We start from the raw sequence: 23833 nt of genomic DNA, 5'->3' as shown, positions 1-23833 counted from the left end.
AAACTGCTGGGCTAACCACTTGGCTCTTAATAACCAAGGTTAACCACTCCAACTCTTAACAGTTTAGAGTCACCCCACCCCTGGGGTGGCTGTCAAGTAAATTTCCTTATGACATTTTGCCTTTGGGAGCCATTTCAGAGCCATTGTTGATAGAACAGTATGATAGAATGGCAAGTAAGAATGCAACAGGAAAAACGAAGAATGGAAAAAGAAAAACAAAAAAGGACATGGACTTAATAGAAATACATTTATCAATTTTAAGCAATTAAATAGAGTGAGAAAAGAAAATGCTTTCAAGAGAAGTTAAGAGTGTACCGTCAAACTTAGGAAACCTATCCATCATAACCTCTTATTAATTTTAATGAAGTATTTGAACATGAGCACAGTTTGTAAGTATAAGACTGGGAAACATGATGTATTGATACATGTCAGTTTTCTGTGGCGGGGTCATTTTCACACAGACTAAAGTGTGTCACAGAGACAGCAGAGATCACTGTCAATAGTAAATGCATAGTACAAAGAATTATTCAGGAAACAGAAAAAAGCTCATAGGTGATGGTGTCAAAACATGTCAAAAAGCTAGAATGTAAATGCATGTGAAGAAACTTTCAAAAACTGAAAAAGTAGAAAAGATATCCTTAATGAATGAATGCAAGAATGACAGGCAGACTCCCTTAAGACCAGTTCACAATGTGTGTGTTCTTTTCTTACCTATGTGACAGCCCGTGGACAGCTTGTTAATTTATTTTTGTTTCTTAAGTCCTGCAATGTTCCTGAAGAACTAAGCACACAGGACATTTCTTTGTCAGACCACCTCTCATACACAGGAACTCCCTTGCTACCCAATCCACAGTCACTACCTGCATCTCTGTTTATGTAACTATGCTTTTATTGGTTGCTTTTCTGTAAACATGCTATTTTTACTTACAAAAATGTCATGTGTAATTAGAAACCTTTATTATATTGAGAAAGGTTTCTTTATCAATGTAGAGGCAAGTTACCTTGAAGCTCAGGTTCAGGATAACTCAGGAGCCGAGTTATCATATCTTCCTCTTCTATGTTCATTTTGTTCTTGCATGTCTGTGGAAGTGCATAAAGGAATGGTGCTTATCAGCTAGACTATTGTTTCCTTATTGTTTTGCATATCCATTTGTGTGTGCCTTGCATGATGTATGTTATTTCTTAAATATTATTTAAAATACTTTTTGCCTACTATATATTAGGGTTTGTTATATTCAAAGGGGATACATATTATGGTGGTGGGGGTTATTGGCAGTCTGTGAAAATACTAGAGGAATTGGTACAAAGGTGTTGCAGCAACCAGCTGAAGTGTGGGTCTTTCACCCATAGGTAAGCCTCTTTAATGGATTTTTGCTTTTCGATGTATAAATTATTCCTGTATACAGTAGTGTAGTGCACAGCTCTAAATGTTTGTATTAAATGCTAAAAGACTGGGCTAGAAAACATTTGTACTGTGGTACCGCAAGAGATGCACTGGAATACAAATAGACTTTTGATGTACATTTCATCTACTTTTTAATGTCTTAAGCGTCTCAGCCTGTTAATACTATTAGTGTAGTATTTAAAAGTCTGTGATCTCTATTTCAAGTTTTTTACAACCTGTTTGCACTGATGTGTCTGTATCTCTTCTTACAGGGTGTGCTGACCTGATGAGCCTCGACACTATGTCACCCCTAGAAAGGAAGCGGCAGGGTTATATCCACGAGCTCATTGCGACTGAAGAGCGATACATGGATGACCTTCAGCTTGTATTGGAGGTACAACAAGAAGTTACACAGAAGGGTCTATATGTATAAGAAAGATCATTTAACAGAATTGTCTCTTCCCTTTATGAAGGCAGTAATCTCAGAAATGTTATCTCTTGGAGAAGTGGTAAGGGGATTATAATTCCTAACTGGGTCATGGGGTCAGATTCCTAGTAGGATGCTCCTGTTGTACTCTCAATGAACGTAACTCAGATCACTCCACTAAATGTCCTACAGTTTAAACAGGTCTCCAGTTTGCCATTGGAAAAGAGAATTTCCTCACAACTGACTTACAGTACCTGGTAAAATAAAGGCATCAAAATATATATATGGAGCAATATCCTTCAACCACTTCAGAATTAATTAAGTCCCAATTCTTCTTTTGTAGTTATTTGTAAACAACTTCTTTTGTTTTAAAGCAAAGTCTCTTGTGCTTTTTTCAGGTCTTTCATAAACCTATGGCGGAGTCTGGAATGCTTACAGAGAACGAGATGTCAATGATTTTTGTGAACTGGAATGAGCTTATTACCTCAAATACTAAGCTGCTAAAGTGAGTGTTGTGTTCGTACACCCGTTGTTCAAGGTCTTCTGTCATTTTACAGAATATACATAGGAAAAAGTAGTTTGACTCAGTTGTGGGGGAGCTCAACCAGGAATGTGTGTCCATCAGGGCCCTGCGAGTGAGGAAGAAGACGGGGGGTGAGAAGATGCCAGTTCAGATGATAGGAGACATCCTGGCCTCTGAGCTTGCCCATATGCAGGCCTACATCCGCTTTTGTAGCTGTCAGCTCAACGGAGCGGCTCTTCTCCAGCAAAAGACTGACCAGGAGCCAGACTTCAAGGAGTCTCTTAAGGTGAGCTTTTGGAAAAAGAGAAGAAGTTAGGTCATTTAAAAATCTGAAGCTGCATCTAGAACAGATTTGATACCTTTTTTCAGAGTTGTTTTTCAATGTCAATAATGTCAGTTATCTGCAGTTATACATGTCATAGAACACTGGCTACATACAGTGTTTAAGTAGGGTGTAAATATAGTAACCTTTGGAGTGTTTGAATGTAAATGTGGTTTAAAACTGTCAAAACACTGAAAGAAATGGTGTCTTTATCATACAGAATTCTATAGCATTATTATTATCTTATTATTATTCCATGTTTGTATATGAAAGGCAGTAATTATTGCTGACTTCTGTTTATCTAAGAAAAACGAGGTGTGTAGATTTTAGATATTGATTAAAACTGTTTGGAGTCATTTTGATTAATCGATCATTCATGACTGGCTGTGAAGCACTTGCATGACTTACCTATCTAGGTAGCCTAAGAATTAAGTTGTCTTACAATTGAGAGAGTTTATCGGGCACAGGCATTGAGGTGATGTAACCTGTTGAACTGATATTGATTTTCTTTCATTTTTATCTTTCCTATATTATACAGAGATTTGCCACAGATAACCGGTGTAAAGGGATGCCTCTCTCCAGCTTTCTTCTGAAACCCATGCAAAGAATCACCCGCTATCCACTCTTAATTAAAAATGTAAGAGTTATAGGATTCAGATTACGTATTACTATTTGTAAATGTTTTCTGTTTATGGAGCAAACTCATAATTTTTTGCCTTTTTTGCTCTAAAAAATATATTTAACCAAGTATTTCTATTGATTTCTTAAAAGGGAGGTAAAAAATGTTGAAGTTTAGTTCTGTTCATTTCACTGCAGTTTTGCCACACTGATGGAACCCTTCTAGTACAGGGAGTGACTCAAGATTGATTTGTCCTTTAGTGTCATGGTTTTTCCCATACAGTTCATTAACCAAGCAGCAGATATAACTGATTTATACAAGCCAGAGTGCAAACATCAATCCAATTAATGTGCTGAATGAGGTCAATCATATTTCATACTGTTGCGTTTTATCATCTCTTGCCGAAAGGGTCTCACTGACATTGGATAGTGTTCCTAAGGGTTGAAGTACAGTATGTTTGCCAGTTAAGAATAATAAACATTGTGGCTGGAGTATAGAATGATCTTCGTCATGAACATCCATCCATTTTCTTCATCCAATACAGGGTTGCAGGGGTGCCAGCAATGGGCACTGGGTTTTATACAGTATACTCTGGATTGAACACCAGTCTATCGCAGGGCACACACTGGCACAAACACACACACAGTCAATTTTTCCAGAAGCTAGTTAACCTAGCAGTATGTGTTTGGAAGTGCACTCGAGAAAAGCATACAAACTCCACGCAGATAGCACCCCAGGTCCAGAATTGAACCCAAAGCCCCACTGCTGTGAAGCAAACCACTGCACCACCATGCCACCCTCATCAGGAACGTAAAATCCCAAATGAATAATGCAAATAATTATGGCATCATCTACGAATAAACTTTTTCCTTCTCAGAAGGCAAACTACTACTATTTTTCATTTCTAATGATGAGTGCAGGTTGTCAGCGGAGGAACAGTGAGGATTTATTGTCCACTTCAAGCCTTTGCTTTTTGTCTGAGCAGATTTTGGAGAGCACTCCAGAAAGCCACCCTGACCACAGTCATCTCCGGGAAGCTTTGGAGAAGGCAGAGGAGCTGTGCTCTCAGGTCAACGAAGGTGTGAGAGAGAAGGAGAACTCTGACCGCCTGGAGTGGATCCAGACACATGTGCAATGTGAAGGGATCACGGAGGTGAGACAGCAGTACAGAAACAAGCCCAAATCAAACTCTACTACAGTGCACCTCAGCTTCGGCAGAGAAAAACTGATAGCTGATCACCGCAATGTTTTTTCTTTCTGCTTGCTTTAAAACCCATCAATACACGTGAAAAAAACAACTGATGGTTCTATGCTTCCAGTTTAAAATTGATTGTTACGTCTGTTGTATAGCTATTTTACACTATAGTAGTTCAAGTAGGTACAGTAGCTGTGTCAGCATGTGTTGGCTTCACAGGAACAAGTAAAGGTTTATTCCATGCTGAAAAGGAGCCACACCTGATGAAGAATTCACAGCTCAAACGTTTTTCTTTTCTTCTCTTTTCAGCATGGAAACCTTGACTTGTTCCTTATTTTAGGCTTTGCCATAAGTACAACATCAAATTTACCACAAGATGAAATTCACACTCTGATCTGACTTCAGGGTTATAAACAGTTGATAATGACAAGGAAATATGTCATCACTTTATTATTCATTAAAGCAAAACAGTGTTATTCTATTTGGACCCACCTACAAATGGCAAATTTCCAATTCCAAGAAGATGCTTTTATGCAAAAAAGATTATTTAGTTTGTGTAACGATGAATCTGACATGATGTAAATGTGATCCTTAGTGGTGTCTTTTGAGATCTGTGCATTCAGCACTTGCTTACTGTACTGGAACGAATCTAAAAGAATTGGTTAGCTATTAAAATGATGGTGCTTCGCCTTTTTTCAGGCAGAAAGACAAAGTATAAAACCTTCATTGAAATCTCTGTGTTTTTTTTGCTATTTCACTCAGCATTTAGTCTTCAACTCCCTTACGAACTGCCTGGGACCCCGAAAACTGCTTCACAGTGGTAAACTATTCAAAACCAAGAGTAACAAGGAGCTGTATGGATTCCTGTTCAACGATTTCCTCCTGCTCACCTACATGGTCAAGCAGTTCACTTCATCTGGGGTGGAAAAGGTTTTCAGTCCCAAGTCCAACAGCCAATTCAAAATGTACAAGAGTGTAAGTTCACTTTCAGACATTTTTAAGTTTTTGGCTGCGTTATTTTATATGAAAGTTGGGAAACGTGAGAAACTAAAGGGCTTGAAACTCCAGTGTTGTTAGCTGAACCAATGATAGTTTATTCTAGTACTGTATTTGTTACTCACATTACATTCAGTGTCTATGTTCCTTTTCAAAGGGTCATGACATTTAATAACAGTTTATTTTTTACAGTACACTTTTGCATTATTTTGTTAAAAAAAGACGGGATTTGCATTGAAGACATCAACATTTAGGAAATGCAGATTATTAGCATACATACATTACTTTTTATAAAACATTTTAATATGGTATAAGTACCCCAAACTGAATGGTACTGTATTAATCCTCTGTTTCTGGTTTCTTAAACTAAAAAAAGTTTAATTTGGATTTAGTTTTTTATTCTTTCTTATAAAGCCTTCCTAAAACTTTCTTATGCAAGTGTTTTTCTAAACTGATACACTGATTTTCTGGTGTATTCCCTCTTAGCCTGTGTTTCTAAATGAAGTGCTTGTGAAGCTGCCCTCTGACCCCTCCAGTGATGAACCAGTATTTCACATCTCACACATTGACCGTGTGTACACCCTGAGGACTGAAAACATTAATGAAAGGTGAATCCCAAAAAGCCAATGATACAGGCTTCATGTCCAGTTTAGTAGATGCTTTTCAAAGCTTTAGATGCTTCTGAAATACTGTTTTACTCCCAGAATAAGTTTATCTGCCAAAAAGTCAGTGAAAATGAATTATTTTAACTTTTTCCATTTAATCTCAGGTTTTGACTATAGCCTTCTGCAGTTTCAGAAAATGACAGAAATTCATCTTTGAGCTAAAGGTTTTGTCAGCTGTTGTGTTGATTTTTCGTAGAGCACATTTTAAAATGCTTTCTAACAGTGCAAAATGTCAGTTTCTGATTCTCTAGCTTCTGGCAAAATAGTGACACTATCTGCATCTTTGGCCTGAAAAACAAATACTAAGTGTTGTATCTAAAGACATAGAGTTTTGTATTTTATTATTACTGTTTTTGATGATGGATATGTTAAGCTGGTTTCCTTAACCAAGGTGACTTACAGTGCATAGAAATATTTACATTACGCCTAACTACAAACGATACAATCAATTTGGCGTTATTCAAAAATGCAAGTAAAATAAAATAAATGACTAAGGCTAGCATAATCTTGGAACTGCAAGCACTGCACAAAAATGAAATTCTAAGCGTTCTTAAGATAATGCAGAATCTGTGGATGCACATTCCATGTTTATAGTAAATAAGCGCATTTTGTAAATTAAACAATTATATGTCTGTTCAATTACTTATTTGATTTTAAAGCCTTTTGGGGGTACCCTGCATACAGTATACTGATCTTAGAATAGTGATTCCTAGAACTGGGCCTAAAAACATGCTCGAGTTTTTTTCACATTCACCCAAACTTTAAAATGATATTCAAAAATAATTTGATTTCACATTTTCATTTCACTCAAAGCAACATGTTTCCCTTCTTGTTTCACATATATTCCTAGGACGGCCTGGGTTCAGAAAATTAAAGCTGCATCCGAACACTTCTTAGACACAGAAAAGAAGAAACGGGAGAAAGCTTACCAAGGTAAAACCATAACATACCAGCCTTTCTGGATTGTATACTTCTAGTCAAATGTGGCTGCAGATTTGCATGTACTGTAGCAGCAGTCTCAAAGCACGAGAAAGCAGGTCATGGGTTCGTAATATTTCAGGTCAGACATGATCTGCCTTAATATACAATAAGAATTGGATTAACTAATTACTATTATGATGGTATACTGCAATCATCAGGTTAGTCTGTGATAGTACTTAAAAGATCAGTCAGGGCTCAGTGTAAGGTCTCTTTACCAATGGAGGGGAATGTTGATAGCATCTGTTCTTATTCAGTCTGTAATTCCTGCATCCTCTGTTTACAGCACGCTCTCAAAAAGCCAGTGGAATTGGTCGATTACTGGTAACTATCCTTGAAGCATCCGAACTGAAATCCAGCAAACCAAATGGTGAGGAATGTTGGCTGAATGTTTGCTTCAATATTGCAGTTGCATGACGGTCACATTTATCAAAAGCAATGCATTTGTACCCATTTAAACAGTTGAGCATTTTAAGGAAGCATTTTGCATGGAGTATATTCCTCAAAGATGCCAAGGAACTCTACCTTGGTTTTGAACCCAAAACCTTCCACTTACAACCCCAGAGCCTTAACCACTCTTTCACTTTGCTGCCTATAATTTATGGCAAAATGTGAGGAAATGAAGGGAAACAATATTGTAACTAATGTACCGGACTGGAAAAAAAATAGTGTTATGTGCATATCCAGTGCTTGCTTCGGCAGCACATACTGTATACTGAAATTATGCCACATATCCATTTATTCTGTAGAACACTTGTGATGTTAAAGTAATAATCAGGTTCAAACCTGGACAAAACAAATGTTTGCTAACATTAGTAATTAGTAATTAACACAACTAGGCAATCACACTATACACAGATATGTACAGTATGATCTGTGTGTTTCAGAATCCTAGAATCTAACAAGTTCCAGGATTCTGCACATACAGAATAATCTAATCATGCCACAATAACAATTTCACAGGCTTAGAAGAGATAAAATGCATCAAAATAAAAATGGATAACACCCATGACTTAAATGGATAACACCTTGGAGTAAATCTTTCTCTTTAAAACATACTGTACATGTCCACAAGTGAATGAGAGCCCATTTCCCTGTTCTGTCAATCATGAAAATAGGGGAGACATGTTTAGCCTGAAAAATACTCTCTTGTCATAATGCTCAGATTACCTAGACAGAATCTGCTTCCCAATCTGTTTAGAAAAGATCTCTCACTCGCATCTTTGGAGTTGATGAAAGATGGTGGTGATGATTGATGATGTTCTACCTGCCTTCTTTTTTATTTTCTTCTGTCCTCTCCTCTGCTTCTTCACGGTTGTTTTCTTACCATTATGTCTGCTCCTGTATTCATACTGTAGTCCATTATTCTGGATGCTGTTTATTCTTTAATATGGTGGTCCCAATGATTTATGTGAAGCTAGTTGAATTAACTTGAAATTGTTAGAAATACCTTTAGATCATCAGTGCTTTCTTCCATGTTTACTTGCCTCCTAGTCCAAAGACAGCTAAATACCGTACATACAGTATATGCAGCAAAACAAGTTCCATTTATTTTGCTTTTTAATTGTATTTTTTTGTTTTGTTTTATTGTACAGTGGCATGAAAGAGACTCCTGAGGGTGTACTGTGTAACATTCTATGGATTTCATGTGATCACTTTTCTTTCAGGGCAATGTACCTCTTGATGTTTATTAAGAAGAATAACAAAGCTATTGTGTTTTACAGAATTGTATTTGCAAAATAATTAGTGATTGATTTTGGGGCAGTTCCTTAAACAATCAAAAACAGTGCTGATTTTAGGGTTATTTCTGAAAACCAAGATGTTTCCAAAAGATAATTTCTGATCCTCAAAATAATGGATTTTAATGACCTTTGTTCTCACTTTGCAGGAAGGAGTAACTCATACTGTGAAGTAACCATGGGAGCCCAGTGTTTTACAACAAGGACAATAAATGACACCTCGAATCCCAAATGGAACTTTAACTGCCATTTTTTTATCAAGGACCTTTACCAAGATGTGCTTTGTATAACCATCTTTGGAAGGGATCAGTTTTCTCCAGATGGTAAGCCTTCTATTGTAAGAATCTATAGTTCTGCACAACACATTACATTTTAATTCTGTAATACTAAAGTTACCTCAGAGTCAGGATTTATCATCCCATGTATTCCTACTGCATCGCTTTTGCCATTTTATGTAAAAATATATCTATATTCTATTTTGCCTGCAACATTTTCACTCAAGAGAAACTTTGGAGGAGCACAATCAGGATGTTCGCTTACAGCTCACTCTGCTGTCCTAACAGACTTCCTGGGGCGTACTGAGGTTCCGGTGGCGACAATCAAAAAAGAGCTGGAGAACAAGGGAGCCGCGACCAGGCGCTTGCTGCTTCACGAGGTGCCGACAGGAGAGGTGTGGGTGCGCTTGGACCTGCAGCTCTACGACCAGAAGACTCTCGTGTGAGCCTGGGGCCGCAGGTCCCCTTTCCACGGCTTACAGAGCCATCACACAGCAGTTGGCATGAATGTGGGAAAGACACTGGGCCCCGTCTCTATCATGATGCTGTGGCACCCCTGTTTCCACGGCGACCGGTGGCCTGGCTGCTTAACTATGCAACTAAATGTGACACTACTGAAGGGCTGCATCTTCAGTGATTGTTTTTTTTAACTACTTAACTGTGCTTTGCCAACTGTATATTTATAAAGGCCATAAAGGGTATATTTTTGAAAACTGTAAAATTATATAAGGTCTTTCTAATGATTTAAATCTACATATGTAATTAATAAATAAATAAAAAATAAAATTTGGGATCTGAAGTTTGGTTTTGCTGAGGCCAAGTAAGTACATTTAGTTTTGTTATACTACTGGAATTATCTCAGGATTTATTTTTTGTTGTTGTTACTTAATATATATCTCTCAGTCTTGCATGTGGAAATCTTGAAACAATTTGCTACTGTTTTAGGCAGAGAACTGTAAATCTTTGTGTTCTGCACTGAAATGAAAGGATTTTTTTCCTCTTTTGTCAAACATACTGCAGCAACAAAGTCACTTAAAAATACCATAGTCAATATTTAACCTGCCTTAAACATTGACCTATATTTCTTAAAAATAAATCAAAATATATTTTTTGAGATTCATTTTATTAACTGTACTGTACATCTGTATATATACAACCGTTTTCCCCACATATGTATCAAAACATCTTTAGTTCTGGTTCTGCCATAGTGTCATGTACATAAATTAGAACCACTAACTATAAAAGTAATAGTCAACTTTTTTTTTTCATTTGCTGTATTTGAATTTTTTTCTTCAATTTTATTTTGCTGAAGGTACAATAAAGTATAATGGTAAGTGGGTGAGAATTCTGATATAAAATAGAATGGAATTCGGTGCAAAGAATTTTATTTATTTTTAATTTATGTAAAGAAAAAGATGTTTAAAGTACGTAAAACTAGATTTTATGCACAGTTATTATTTTAATAGATTTTTATTTCTTTCATAAAGGAAAAGGACATATTGTTTTTGATCTTTTCATCAAGAGTGAAAAAATATTTAGTATATATCCAGAGATAAAATGTTCTAAACTTGTTAATGTGTTACTGCTGTGGAATATGACTGGATATTTAGTTTTATTAAAACATGGTTGACTTCCATGTTGATTGTTTTCAAGCAACTCAATATTTGAATGGTAGTTTGCATTATTGTAAGTGATAATTGGAATTGTTATAAGTTGTGCATTGTGTTCAGAATGTCATTTGAAAACTTATGGAACGCCTCAGTTCTGAAATGGTTCTAATTGTTCTTGATATCAGCCAGTCCTTAATATGGTCATATGAATTCAGCCATATTCTTTTTAATCATGTTCTGTTTCTGAATATGCTACGGAATTATAGAATGGAATGACTGGAATAAAGGTTCTTTAAAGGTTCTTTGCCTGGATTTATTTTCATACTTTCATAATTTCAGCAAGATTAACACATTAATTCACATAAAATGCATCCACAGTTCTTGCATGTTGAATTAGCATTTTATTTCACTTAGATTAAAACAATCATCAGAAATATCAGGGCTGACCATTTTTTTAGAAAACATTTTTTCCAGATATTAATTTATTATATCTTATTAAATTAAATATTTGGTTATATTTTAAATATTTAACTGGAAATCCAAAAGGACAATTGACCCTCTATTTCATGTGAAATATACCATGTATAAAAATTATTAAAAAGTGAATGACCTTTTTCAGAGAGAAAGCAATATTACCTTCTGGTTTATTAGAATATTTGGGACTCTCATTAGTTGTGTTTACTTTGCACTGTACCACAAGCTCTAAAATAGAGACATCTGATTTTCTAAAATCAAATGAAAGCCTTCAGAATTATTCCAAGATATAAAGGGTATGTAACATTTTTGGTAATATGAATGGCTTGGATATTTGTGTGCACATGCGTACTCATTTTTGAAGCTGCAGATAATTGTCTGGAGTTACAGAAGTATTGGGAATCTATCACAATATTTACATGATACCATAATGGCATGTGTACCATTTCCAGGTCTTTTTTTGTGATTGAGCTTGATTGGAGTCAAAACATCACTAACCAGGGGCGTCATAGTGATACAGTGGTTAACATTGCTGCCTCGCAGTTCTAAGGCTCTGGGTTCAATTCCCGACTTGGGGTGCTATCTGCATGGAGTCTGTATGTTCTCCTTGTGTTCACTTGGAACACAGGTACTCTGGCTTCATCTCATAGTCAAAAACCATACTGATAGGTTAATTTTCTGGGAACACTGAGCCTGGTGTGAAGTTGTGCGTGTCTGTGTGTCTGACCTGTGATGGACTGTTGTCCCACCCAGGGTGTACCCTGCCTTGTGCTTGTTGTATGTTCTGCCTGTGTTTGTGCGGGTTTTCTCCAGGTGCTCTGGTTTCTTTCCACAGTCTAAAAACATACTGGTGGGTTAATTGCCCCTGGGGTGTGTGTCTGTATTTGCCCTGCAATGGGCTGGCATCCCGTCTGGGGTGTACCCTGCCTTGTGCCTGTCGCTTTCTGGGATAGGCTCCGGCTCCCCCCTAAACTGAACTGGAAGAAGTGGTTAGAAAATGGATGGATCTGCAACGGTGTTCGGGATTTCTTCATTTCACATGATTTTAAAAACTAGTTTTTAAAATCTACTAATGTATATAAGAACATTTGATTTATTATCTTTCCCTTTATCTTTGACTTAACAAACAATAACCCGCTTTTTAAGACGACAAAAGCTCAGCTTAAGTAGTTGCACAGATGCCTGTGATCAAGGACAGACACTTTATGTTAGAGTAGTCTTAATGTCACTTTAAAACTTCCATGCTTGAAAGATACTGACATAGGCCAACACTGTATGAAAGCATCATGCCACTTAGTTCAGAAGTCTAAAGAGGTCAATGGCAAATTTAGCAATAGGAAAAATATGAAATTTCATCTGTTAGCAAAAATGTCACCCTAAGAGTTTTGTTTTGTGCTACGTCACATTTTTATTAAAAGGTTTAATACTAAAACTGCAGTATGGCCATGCATACATTTAGCTGGACAGTGCACTTGAAGAAGCAAATAAGGTTACTATCACTTCCAAGTTGAATAGTTATAGGAAGTCCTGAAAAGAATATGAAGATTGGTGATGAAGAGATGTGATAAGAACATAGGCAGAATATTCTGAAAAACTGATATTCTTGTGCTTCTTGTTTCTTCATGTTGCATGATATCCTCTTCATGGGGCATTGTACCATGCATAAGTGCACTTGTAGTTGTCTTCTACTTTATTTGCAGTTCTACGGGCCTTCTTTCTGTCCCTAGACACACAAAATAAGAAGTTTTTTGACTGACATCGACATTAAATCTCAGATTCTCTGTTATCCAGTGTTGAAAGAATGCTTAAACATTTTTTTTTTACAAAAATATAACCAACAGAGCCAAAGAATATTGTTTTAAATGACAAAGATGCTTCTAAAAAGTGGAAAACCTATTTTTATAGTACAATTTTTAAAAATGTCAATAACAAGTAAAAACATTTGGTGATACCCTTTCTGGTAGTTTTGGTAAACGTACAGTATCAAGCACTAATGGTTCACATTGTGTACGATTTGCTTTTGTGCCCCTGCTAAAAGAAGCACACATCAGTGTCTATTAGACCTTGCACAACTCATCATTTCTAACCTTTCTAATCAGTTACAGCACAATTCAGAAATATGGGTAATGTTAAATGTGACAGCATTAACCTCATGTGAAATAGAGGTTTTTTTAAGCAAGACTGCTGGTTTCTTTTAAATTATTATTACTGGGAAACTTAACAATCACCTCTTTAAGATTTAAACTAAACTTTAATCTGAGTTAAAATAGTAAGTGTTATGTTTGATTGTATGTGTTTTAGCAGCAGTGTTGTACCTGCTTCGTTGCCACAAATCACTTTCAATATCCCCAAGTGGCATTCGTACCCATTTAATACTGTTAACCCCATGGCGACCTTGTGGTACTAGAGGCAAATTTGGTTTCAGAAGCTCCTCAATTTGTTTGAAGGAGTATACATTTCCTGTAATAAAAAACTGGATATAGCATTTCCAAAATATAGGTAGCTGCCAAATAAAGTATGTATCTTTAAACTTTATATCTTAAAATGTAGTGGTAAAGCTGTCATCGTGTCTCTTGTTTTTGCTAGTATGGATTACACAACAGGATTTGGAAGTGGTTGTAATGTTGAACTTGTTAACCAGCCTTTGAAGTGCCTGACTCACTCTGGTTTGCTGTTATTAGGAGTTTGGTTGCTTCACTTGTAATGGTGTTGAAACTAGTATCTGCATGAATGCAATGAAGTCACCAGGCATGATGTGGGAAAAGAGCAGCTGACCCAAAAAAGTTCCTTCATCTTCATCAAGTGCCAGAAGACTCATTGATTTGCCTTAAACTTGTTCTGACAGTTGCTGTTCAAATAGAACGTTCAGTGGAATAGTCTGTTCTCTTATAAAAACATTGTGTTATTTAATAAAAGTGAGTTATTTTTGTTTCCACTCAAGATGACACATAAAGTATTTAACCGCAGATGCTTAGTATGCTCTTTTTTCTCTTACTTTGTAATCCAGTTCCTACAAATATGTAGTGGTATTCATGGCCTGAACATATTACATGAATCAAACAAATAAAAAGCTATTGTATGCAATATTTCCTGCTATTTGTGGTACTTGTATGGCACTAAACACCTAGACCACAAATTACATTTTTTTAAAAGGGACCTGTTTGACATTGAAGGACAATTCCCTTCTCCTTCATTCGATCCTGATGTTGAATCAAAAGAGGATCTTCTAAAATTGGAGTTGAAACCTACAAGAATTAAAATAAAACACATGAAATGTTACCTTATTGTTTTTTAGCACTGATTTTTGATTAGCTATCCAAAATTCAAACTTCATTTGCCATTTCATGAAAAGTACACTGGAGTTCTTAATTCCAAAATTCATAAAAAAGTAATTGGAGTTCTTTGCTTGTTCTCTTAGTACACAGACAGGTGAAAACAGCAATAAATACAGCAAAAGCTATAGGTGAATAGTGCAAAGACAGTCTCTCCCAGTACACAATACAATACAACATATAAGAATTCACAATGTACAATAGTAAACAACAAATGTGCAGTATGCAGCGCAGAAATGCATTTTCAACAGGCAGTGAGTAGTCAGTCAGTTTCCAGTTAGCTATGAGCTATGTAAACTATTTAATACTGTTTGCGGATAAAAATTGTTTCTGAACCTGGTGGTCTATGTTTTGGTGCTGCAGTACTACCTGCCAGACCATAGTGGTTAGAACAGTTTACTTGGATGATTATAATCCTGTATTATGGCACAGGCTTTAAACTTAGGATCTCATCAGTTGATGCCAAGTAAGAACCTACTGTATGTTTAAAGAAAAAACAAGTATACCCAGTTTGTGTAATAGACCTCTTCATGTGATAGGGCTCTGGCTCAATTTACTTCAGCTGAGAATCTGATTTCAGGTATTGAAAAGCTGAGTGGGGTTTTAAATTGGTATCAATCCTCTCCAATTACTAAGTTTCATAGATTCCTTTATTCTTATGTGTTAGCTGAACAGGAACTCTTTGGAAGGAAAAAAACTCTCTGGGAGTGCCTGATACATTTTCACCCCTGTATCTGTTAATCAGAAACTCAAGACAACTTAAGACCTCTTATTTCTTAAAAAGTTATTGAGAGCTCGTAAAACCTCATATACAGTACCTACGGTAAAGCTGATGACTAACACTTAAGTCTGACACTTTTTAAAACACAGATGGAGTAACAGGCAACAAGTCTGAACAAGCAAGTTCTATTTAAAGATATCAATTATCATCACAGATTAAGTGCTCAACTGGAACAAAACCCAACAGGTTTCTCCAGGAGTGGTGATTGGAACAACAAATGACACAGAATGTAATGCCTTGCTCAAAAGCTCATGTTTTGCATCTTGTAGATTTGCACAGATAAACTTGTCCACCTACACAAAACATATTGAGAGCCTTGCAAAAGTATTCAACTCCTTTCAACTACATCCCATTTTGTTGTATTATGAATGCACACATTTGTGAAGGGGAATATTTTTTTAAAAAGTTTATAATGCTCAAACTGAGAAAATTCTGGGTGAAAGAAATTGTGTTATTATATTGATTAGATAACTATTTACTCCCTTTACATGTAGGGGATATTCAATATGTCATTGGAAAAGAGAGGCTCCTTTACTACCCTGTTAGACTTCTTTGAAAAAGAAATAAAGAAAATGGACACAAAGTAATCATATAAATGGTATATATAGATTATCAGTAGATGAAAAGTTCATCATAGAACATTATTTTTTTTTAAATACAGGAAGCAGGCCAATAAATGTACTGGGATTAAGAACTGGATAAAGGACAGAAAACATTAGAGAAGGGGTAAAATTCTCAAGTTGAGATGATGAAATTGTTGGGAGTACCACAGGGATCTGTATTAGGACAACTGCTTTTCCTCATTTACATCAGGATTATACATGGAAATAGTAAATACAATTGTCAAGTTTGCAAATGATTCAACACTAAAACAGATTAGCAAGTGCGAAATTTAAAATATTAATGTCCCTATTGATATAAAACTACAGAGCTACTCTTCAAGATATAGTACTTTTCTACTTCTCAGACTTCAAAATGACAATCTTCATCACTATTAAGTAAGTCATTTGTTGAAGTCATTCCTTAAAGAACACTTACCTTAAAATAATGCGGTCTGTTTATGTGTAGAAGAAAGGGATTATATTCACGTGGATCGTAGTCTTTTAAAAACACAAAACCCTGTAAAAAATAATATTAAATAATAGTGTGGTCACTTTTATTACGATTATTTTTTTCATTTTAACAAAAACAATGCCATTTAAACACATGCAAAATTAATGCCCTTATCGATATTTTATGCAGTTTCAGAAATACTGTATTGAAACAAATTAAGTCATTCAGGGAAGGGGAAAATGAGACAGTTTTAGATAAATACAAATTAATACCTAGTGCCTCATACTAAACATGAGAATTTACCTTAAACAAACATTTAAACATAAACCACTACCTTGGTGGTTAAATTAGTTAATTTAAATAAAAAACATTAAAACAATAATGTTTCTTTTTAACAATTGTCTCTACAATTTTGGTCAGAGAATTTTAGTTAGTAAAAGAGTAACCTTTTCCCGTTACTGCAGAATGACTAGATGATTTTTTTATTCTGCATTATTATTCATGAAAAGTTTTTAAAATTTTTAAAATTTGTTTCAATACTGTCTACATTCTGTTCATACAATTCAATACTGCCAGTTTTACATGATTTTTTAAATAATTCAATTCAGAGAGAAATTTAATGTTACATACTGTATGGTTGTGTAATTTTAAGAGTACCGTATGTTTTATACTAAAGACAAAATATTTACTAAAATGTCCAGAAAAATCTGGTTAGTCAAACCTTATGCAATTTGGAAGTACAGCAATTACTATAAAATGACTATAAAAAGGAATGAGCAGTATTAAAATACAACAGTCAAAACACTTCCTAAAACATTGCCATCAGAATACCCATAAAATAGAAAAGACTTTCTCTTCAGGAATACCAGGATATTAGTAAGCCAAGGATCAGTGAGAAGAAAAATGAGCAAAGTTATACTTAACACCAGTATCTCTGCACATCAGATACTTTCAAATATGGTCTGGACAGCATGTTGCTCCATTGTACTTTTTTTGGGGACACTCAATCTGTATATACCTATGCACATTTTGCACATATTTTATTGTTTTTACAGTGGCTATGAGCATATTTTGCACACACCTATGTAATTATTTTTATTTATTTTATATTTATTTTTTACCACTGTACATATTTAAATTTTTGTCTATTCTGATGTTTTTTGCTTTGCTTGTCTTGGGCTGGGCTGCTGTAACACGTCAATTTCCCTTCGGGATCAATAAAGTCTTATCTATCTATACTGAATAATTTATGCTTAATTATACACACAGATATTTTATTTACAAACATTACATCTCATATATTAACAGCAATCTGACATCAATAATAAGCAATCTTGTGTCTGTTGGTATTTGTAAATTGTCTCTGCAATCTTGTAACGGTCAGTTTCCAATGGAATGGGTACATGTATAGTCCCACCTTGTGGTCTGCAATACTAGAAGTCTTACCAGAACTTAGTGAGTTTCAGAAAAAAACGTTCTTAAATTTAAGCAGTAAATTTCCTACAATTCAGGGTGAAAAGTTTTTCCACTGCACACCACTAGAGGGCCCCCCAAATCTTCCCTCTCTAACCAGTTTCGCGTGAGAATGGGAATTAGCTCCAACTGGGTCCTCATTAGAGAACCCTATAAAACATTCTCATGCGATTCTCCTTGTGTTCACCTGTAAGACAGCGGATGTTCGTATTATTCCACGATCCAAGAGTCTCTCGCTGTTAGTTTAAACTTGAGGGCAGGAAGAAAGGCATCTTAGAGACTACTGTACTGTATGTGTCGGCTCTCTAATTCTGCCAGAAGTATCGACCCTCTGCCAGCGAAAGGCAGCCCGAAAACCCACTCTGTCACAAGGGTTCACAAGGTAGCTGGAGCCTATCATGGCAACCAACAGGCACAAGGCAGGGTACCCCGGGACAAGACACCGGTCTATCAGGGGCCAGATATGCAGATACACACACACTCACACCAGGTACCCATACCTCAAGTTTTCTTTTTCAGATATCACTTATATTATACAGTACATACTTATTACTTTACCTTGGTATTACAGTAATCCAAATATTGCAAAAACATGCTTCTCATCTGCTCTGCTTCTTGATAGCAGTATTTGTTTATGTGCTCTTTAATTTGTTTCTGAATTGGCTCAGAGACACATTCTTTCCATTTCTTGTGAAGAAGTTCTTTTTTACGCAACTCAAGGACATCTCTGTAGTTCAAATAATTATCCAGCTCCTGTTCAAATATAGCACAGGCTATTACACTACATATAGTGGGGGGAAATGTACATATTAATTAACTTTATTTCGGGAATCACATTTACTTTTTGTATGAAATTATCAAAATAATTAGCAAAAAAAATAATTAGCACAATATTTACTTGCAGTACATAATATTTGACATTATTTATTTATTTTTTGTGATGTTTTTTTTGGGGGGGGAATTACATCAGTACAAACTAGATGACAAATAATCACAATTTTATTTTACCATAAAAATACAACCCATTCCCCTCCCTCTCAAGAAAGATTAGAAATGATAAAGTCTTACCTTAACAAACCCATTTTCTGTGTCCAAAACAGACTGTGCAAGCAATTGTGCTTCATGATTTTCAGCATGCAATTTTGCCTATAAGGGATTGAAAAATTGTACATACTACTTAAAGATGTGATTTTTTTGTAATCTACTATAATTTCTTTAAAAGGCAAAACAGATAACAGTTTATTTAAAGTTAACCTCCTAAGAAATAGCAATTGTCATATTATACAATTTAGTATAAGCACTAAATAGAGACTAGGTTATACAGCATATTACTTGTCAGTTTCCATCTAAGGGAAGAAATGTATAATTAATTATATGACCATAATATCCTTAGGGACATTCACTAAGGGGACTCAGAAAAGGGCAGGTTCTGTTTAATCATATTAACGCCTAAGCAAGTGGTCATCACAGTAAATGATTAGGCATAAAATATAATTTCTGTAGAATTTCTAAAGGTAAATTTTAACAAACAGCAGTAGTAAAGGTTAAATATAGATTCAAAACAGCAGAAAGTAGACTGCTAATTACTGTGTATCAGTGTTATTTAATTGATCTTAGTGCATACTTAGGTAAATGATATTTGTCAGTGACATTAGATGAAAAGCTTCTAAAATGATTTTTGACTAAAAGGATGTCAGATCAACACTGATACTGTATACTGCTTTATAATATTTGCTCTTAAAATTTGAGAAAAGATTTTAAGTAGGCAATCAGTTTCACAGGGAACTACAACTAAGTTACACAGCACAAGATCTAATGAAGCCGGGGTACATCATAACCTATTGAAATATAGAATGCTTTCTACAGAAGTACAAAGTATAAAACCGTCAAAAGTTCAGGTGAATAAGATGAGGCACAATATGATTCTTTGAAACTCTAGTTACAAGCATGATTTAACAATCTTGGACAAAGTTATTGATCTTGAACCTGGTCTTTATTTATTAAGTGTGTCACATAAGAATCTAAGTAGAATCCACAAAAGAGTGTCCCCCATTACATACAAAACGGTTAATAGCAAGTACAAGGACATTTAAGAGAAATGCAAACACACACCTACTCTAAATGAATATTTAAATTTGTTTTAGACAGTCAAAAGTTTCTTGAAAACTGTAGAATTGTCTTTGGTACCTGCATACGTGTGAAGGGGTTGCGTGACAGCCAGTCCACTGCATCCTTTCTTTTCAACACACAGTCAGACACCCAGGGGATTTTGTTTCTAGCACTATGTGATCTCCTTGACCCAGACATTGATACCACCTGGTCTTTATCGAGATCTCTCAGTGGCTGTGGCTGTGGAACAAAACAGTTTAATACTTCTCAGTTACACATATTTTTACACTAATGGTCAGAAAATTAAAATGCCCAGGTACAAATTCTTCATTTTTGGATTACAGAAAATTCGTATACTGAATGTTCTTATACAGGGGTATGAGTTTAATTGGTATAGGGTTGAATACCCACTACAAATTCCATTTGACCTGAAGAGCTGAAAGCAAATGTAATAATATGCTTCAAATAGAAAACTGAAGTTAATTAAACTCTGATTAACAATCCAGCTGGATATAAAAACAGAATTGTACAGCGGTCCTCAAAACCAGAATAAGGACCCACTGTGCTATGACACGCACTTACTGCTGGCTCCTTTGTGTCCGAATTCTGGAAAAGGATGGGGTCAGTTGAGTGCATTATTATTGAACCCTTTGAGATAGTGTTCTTCACCTTCACAGGCATGTCTTACCTAAAACAATGACCAAACAAGACTCTGAAATCTAACTCGCAAGCTTCAATTTTGAAAGAAAAATCAACAGATCATGTTGCATTTCTTAACTGAGTAAACAGCTCATTTAATTACAGCTTCATTTTGAAGGTAACTTAGAATGTATCACATAGTGCAACAAACTAATTTAAAAGTCATCTTTACACAAAGAAAGTACAAGTCTTGGTTTGTTGACCAGTTTTCGACTACAAAGTAAATGAAACTTTACACAAACACAAAAAATAGACATCACCATACAGCATATACTGTACAGTATATGTATAGTAACACTTCAGCATAGATAGTGCAAATCCATGTATAAAATCCTTACAATCTGTAATACATACAATGGAAATAACATTTATACAGTTGCAACAGTGTGTTAGAAAGTGACACTTATTTACAATTGCATGGCTATTTAGTGATGTCAGATATGCATCATTTAAATCTGTGAAGAGAACTTTGATTTGTATCTCCTGATATAGCTATCAGCCTATGTTTTAACTTGAAGAATGGTTTTATAAATATACATTTCATCATGAAATTTAAATCAAAGTTAGAACAAACACATTTACCAATGAAAAATGTTAATTCTTTGTATGACATTCACTTAAAAAAACACCCACCTTTTAATTAATCTAAAATTCAAATTCAAACAAACTCTTTTATGTGACAATTGTGTTTGATTTGAAGGCTCAGTTTGCACAAGGCATGTTATATCTCTAGTATGAAAAGCTGCACTCTTAACATGGTCTGTTAGTTTAAGAATATAGGGAAAACTGAATCCTGCTTGACAACCCACTTGTCTGACCACTAATCAACCACAAAGCCATTTTCTGCCTTTCTTTCTCTCCCTTTCTTCAAAAGTGGCGAAGAGGTCTGCAGAACAGACAAAAACGAAGGAGAAAAGGACATACTGTAGAACTGTGAATGGTGCACTTAAAGAGAATGTAAGTACATCCAGGAGGAGATGACACTGAGGCTGAGACGCAGGAAGGATGTGTATCAGTGAAAGGAAAAGAGAGAAAGAGCTGAGCATCGGCAGCATAAAAAAGACATGATAGTCCAGGAGATAAGATCAACGGGGAGTGGATCTTGAGAAATAGTAAGAGCAGGAGACCCAAACCAGAACCCTGGGGAGGACATGAGTGGAGAGAGTCGAGTGAGGAAACTTAGTTATGTGTCATCAGCACGGCCAGAGGAGAAATAGGTAAGAACATTGCCAGGCTTTCCTGGGTTACAAAATGCTGACAGAAGATTCAAGACAGGACAGGAGATCTCTAGTGTCAAAGACGGCACAAAGATCCAGAAGGAAAAAGCCTGAGGAGAGGGAGGTGAGCTCACGTTGAGGGATGAGAATAAGGAATAAGAGAGCAGTTCCTGCTGAGTGTGCCAAGTGAAGGACAGAGTGGTGAAGGTCAAGCAGTGAGTGCTCCATGAGACCAGCTCAAAGCACACAGTTCAACGCCCGCTCGGTGGGTTTTACAGAACGGAGACAGGGAGATAATTCACAGATCATCTTGTAGGGATTGGGGATCAAGGGTGTTTTTTACTTTTAAGAGCAGTTTAATGAAGGCCTGTTTAAAACCAGGACAAACCATCTAAAAGCAGAGAAATATTAAAAGTAGAGAGGAAAAATAGAGATTGAAGCTAACAGCTAGAAGAGGGGAATGGCGGGGAGGTTTTGAATGCAAGAGGTACTGTATACAATAAAGTGGCCCTGGAACAAGGAGGAGAGCTCAGAGTAAGGAATGAAGGAGGGAAAGAAAGGAAAACCAGTGGTAGATGTAAGAAGAAAACCTTGATGGGGTGACAGAGGAGATGAATTGTGGAATGGTCTGCAAGACTCCAAGACTTCACAGCAGAATAAATAGAAGGCAAAGTCATCAGATGACTCAGAGGAAGGAGGAGGACAGAGAAAGGAAAAGGTAGAAAAAAAAGCAGAAGAGGACCGCAGACTGACAACTGGGAAATTGAATGCAAAGTTTGGCAGAGGTGTGAACTAAAGAGAAAGATGGAAGTTTTTTAAAGTTGCATCATACTGCAGATTAATGGATGTCTACAGACACTAACCAAATGTGAAGGACTAATCAAATAAACATGACACATTTATCATTAAAACAAGGGTAAATTCTGATTTTAGAGAACTGAGACAAAATTAAAACATTAAAAAAATGCTACCTTTTGTATACCGTATATTAACGTTGTGTTACAGAAGGTAAAGAACCATACTTATTTCACAAATAAAAGGCATAAATGTTCATTTAGTACCATTTAAAAATATCTCAATAATGCCCTAACGTTATGTTTATTTTCAATTCTAATACACAGGCATCTAAAAAAGCAGTACATATTTTCTTGGGTATGCACTTCAATTTACAAGGATAGTATACTTACATCCAGTGAACAGCTCGTAGGAAGCAGCTACAGTGATCATGAAGTCATTCAATTTGCCAAGGCGTGTGGTGTCCACCGAAGAATAGAAGTGCCACATGGATATTGAGTACAATATGGCATAAATACCTACATGGTTCAATCGTTTAGTGTTTCATGGTTTAACGTAATCGTTTTACAGATTATTACATTTTATATGACGTATTTTCTAAATACGACATATTTTAGTACGAAGGTAATGACAACTTTCTTCTCGTCACTTTTTTTTTTTTATACGAATGTCATCTCCATCACGAAACAACTCACTGCGTTGTGTTGGGTACTGAGCAGCAGTACCAATTTCTCAGTAATAATCAAACTCCAACAACCGGGCTGCTAAAGCAAGCCAAAAGTCCGATCAAGTTTCACGACTAAATCAACCCTAACTACAGCGTGTGACCTGCTGCTATGACAACGTCACACGAGGACAAGAGGGCTGAACTGGCCAGTTGATGACGAGAATATTCTGTTTTAGCCAATCAAGTGTTGACTGAGTGGGGCGCTAAAAGATTTGTTCCCATGGGAATGGGTAAATAAGAAAATGAATGAAGCAGTAATCATTACTTAATGCGCCATACCAGAGAGTAAGTTTTAAATTTCAACGGATTAAATACACTGTTGATGAAGACGTTCATGGAGACCGTGAGTCGCATTTGATACTGTGCTATGCCATTGACAGTCGACTATACAATTATTTGGTAAGTAGGAATGTAGCTTGATACCCTTATGCACGGGGATA

The 23833-nt window shown here is 35.9% G+C and overlaps 2 protein-coding genes across 7 annotated transcripts in view; one reads left to right on the top strand and one right to left on the bottom strand.

Annotated features, from left to right (window-relative positions):
* itsn2b (intersectin 2b) overlaps positions 1 to 11034 on the top strand; it is a 90110-nt gene extending 79076 nt beyond the window's left edge. For all 4 annotated transcript variants that reach the window (XM_015339051.2, XM_015339052.2, XM_015339047.2 and 1 more), the window contains 11 exons: positions 1657 to 1778; positions 2210 to 2316; positions 2437 to 2620; positions 3195 to 3293; positions 4261 to 4428; positions 5233 to 5445; positions 5953 to 6074; positions 6982 to 7064; positions 7396 to 7479; positions 8998 to 9171; positions 9412 to 11034. In XM_015339051.2, coding sequence (XP_015194537.2) covers positions 1657 to 1778; positions 2210 to 2316; positions 2437 to 2620; positions 3195 to 3293; positions 4261 to 4428; positions 5233 to 5445; positions 5953 to 6074; positions 6982 to 7064; positions 7396 to 7479; positions 8998 to 9171; positions 9412 to 9569 — 1514 coding nt within the window. In that variant the 3' untranslated portion in view covers positions 9570 to 11034. The remainder of the gene's footprint in view (positions 1 to 1656; positions 1779 to 2209; positions 2317 to 2436; positions 2621 to 3194; positions 3294 to 4260; positions 4429 to 5232; positions 5446 to 5952; positions 6075 to 6981; positions 7065 to 7395; positions 7480 to 8997; positions 9172 to 9411) is intronic.
* Positions 11035 to 11888: 854 nt separating this feature from the next.
* Positions 11889 to 23501, bottom strand: fam228a (family with sequence similarity 228 member A). 3 transcript variants are annotated; one of them, XM_069198436.1, is made up of 9 exons: positions 23059 to 23501; positions 20538 to 20643; positions 20034 to 20195; positions 18915 to 18992; positions 18405 to 18599; positions 16359 to 16439; positions 14365 to 14452; positions 13523 to 13667; positions 11889 to 12930 (listed from the first exon to the last, which is right to left on the bottom strand). In XM_069198436.1, exons 2-9 carry the CDS (start codon positions 20634 to 20636, stop codon positions 12849 to 12851), a joined length of 930 nt encoding a protein of 309 aa, XP_069054537.1. In that variant the 5' UTR covers positions 20637 to 20643; positions 23059 to 23501; the 3' UTR covers positions 11889 to 12848. The 3 variants fall into 3 exon arrangements, with proteins under 3 accessions (XP_069054537.1, XP_069054538.1, XP_015194545.2); XM_069198437.1 differs by lacking the exon at positions 20538 to 20643 and having other exon boundaries at positions 23059 to 23498; XM_015339059.2 differs by lacking the exon at positions 13523 to 13667 and having other exon boundaries at positions 23059 to 23493.
* Positions 23502 to 23833: the final 332 nt, after the last annotated feature.

The sequence above is a fragment of the Lepisosteus oculatus genome, chromosome 2 (genome assembly GCF_040954835.1).
Source record: "Lepisosteus oculatus isolate fLepOcu1 chromosome 2, fLepOcu1.hap2, whole genome shotgun sequence".
Lineage (NCBI taxonomy): Eukaryota > Metazoa > Chordata > Actinopteri > Semionotiformes > Lepisosteidae > Lepisosteus > Lepisosteus oculatus.
Note: the sequence above shows the minus strand (reverse complement) of the source record. Positions and strands in the feature narration are given on the sequence as shown.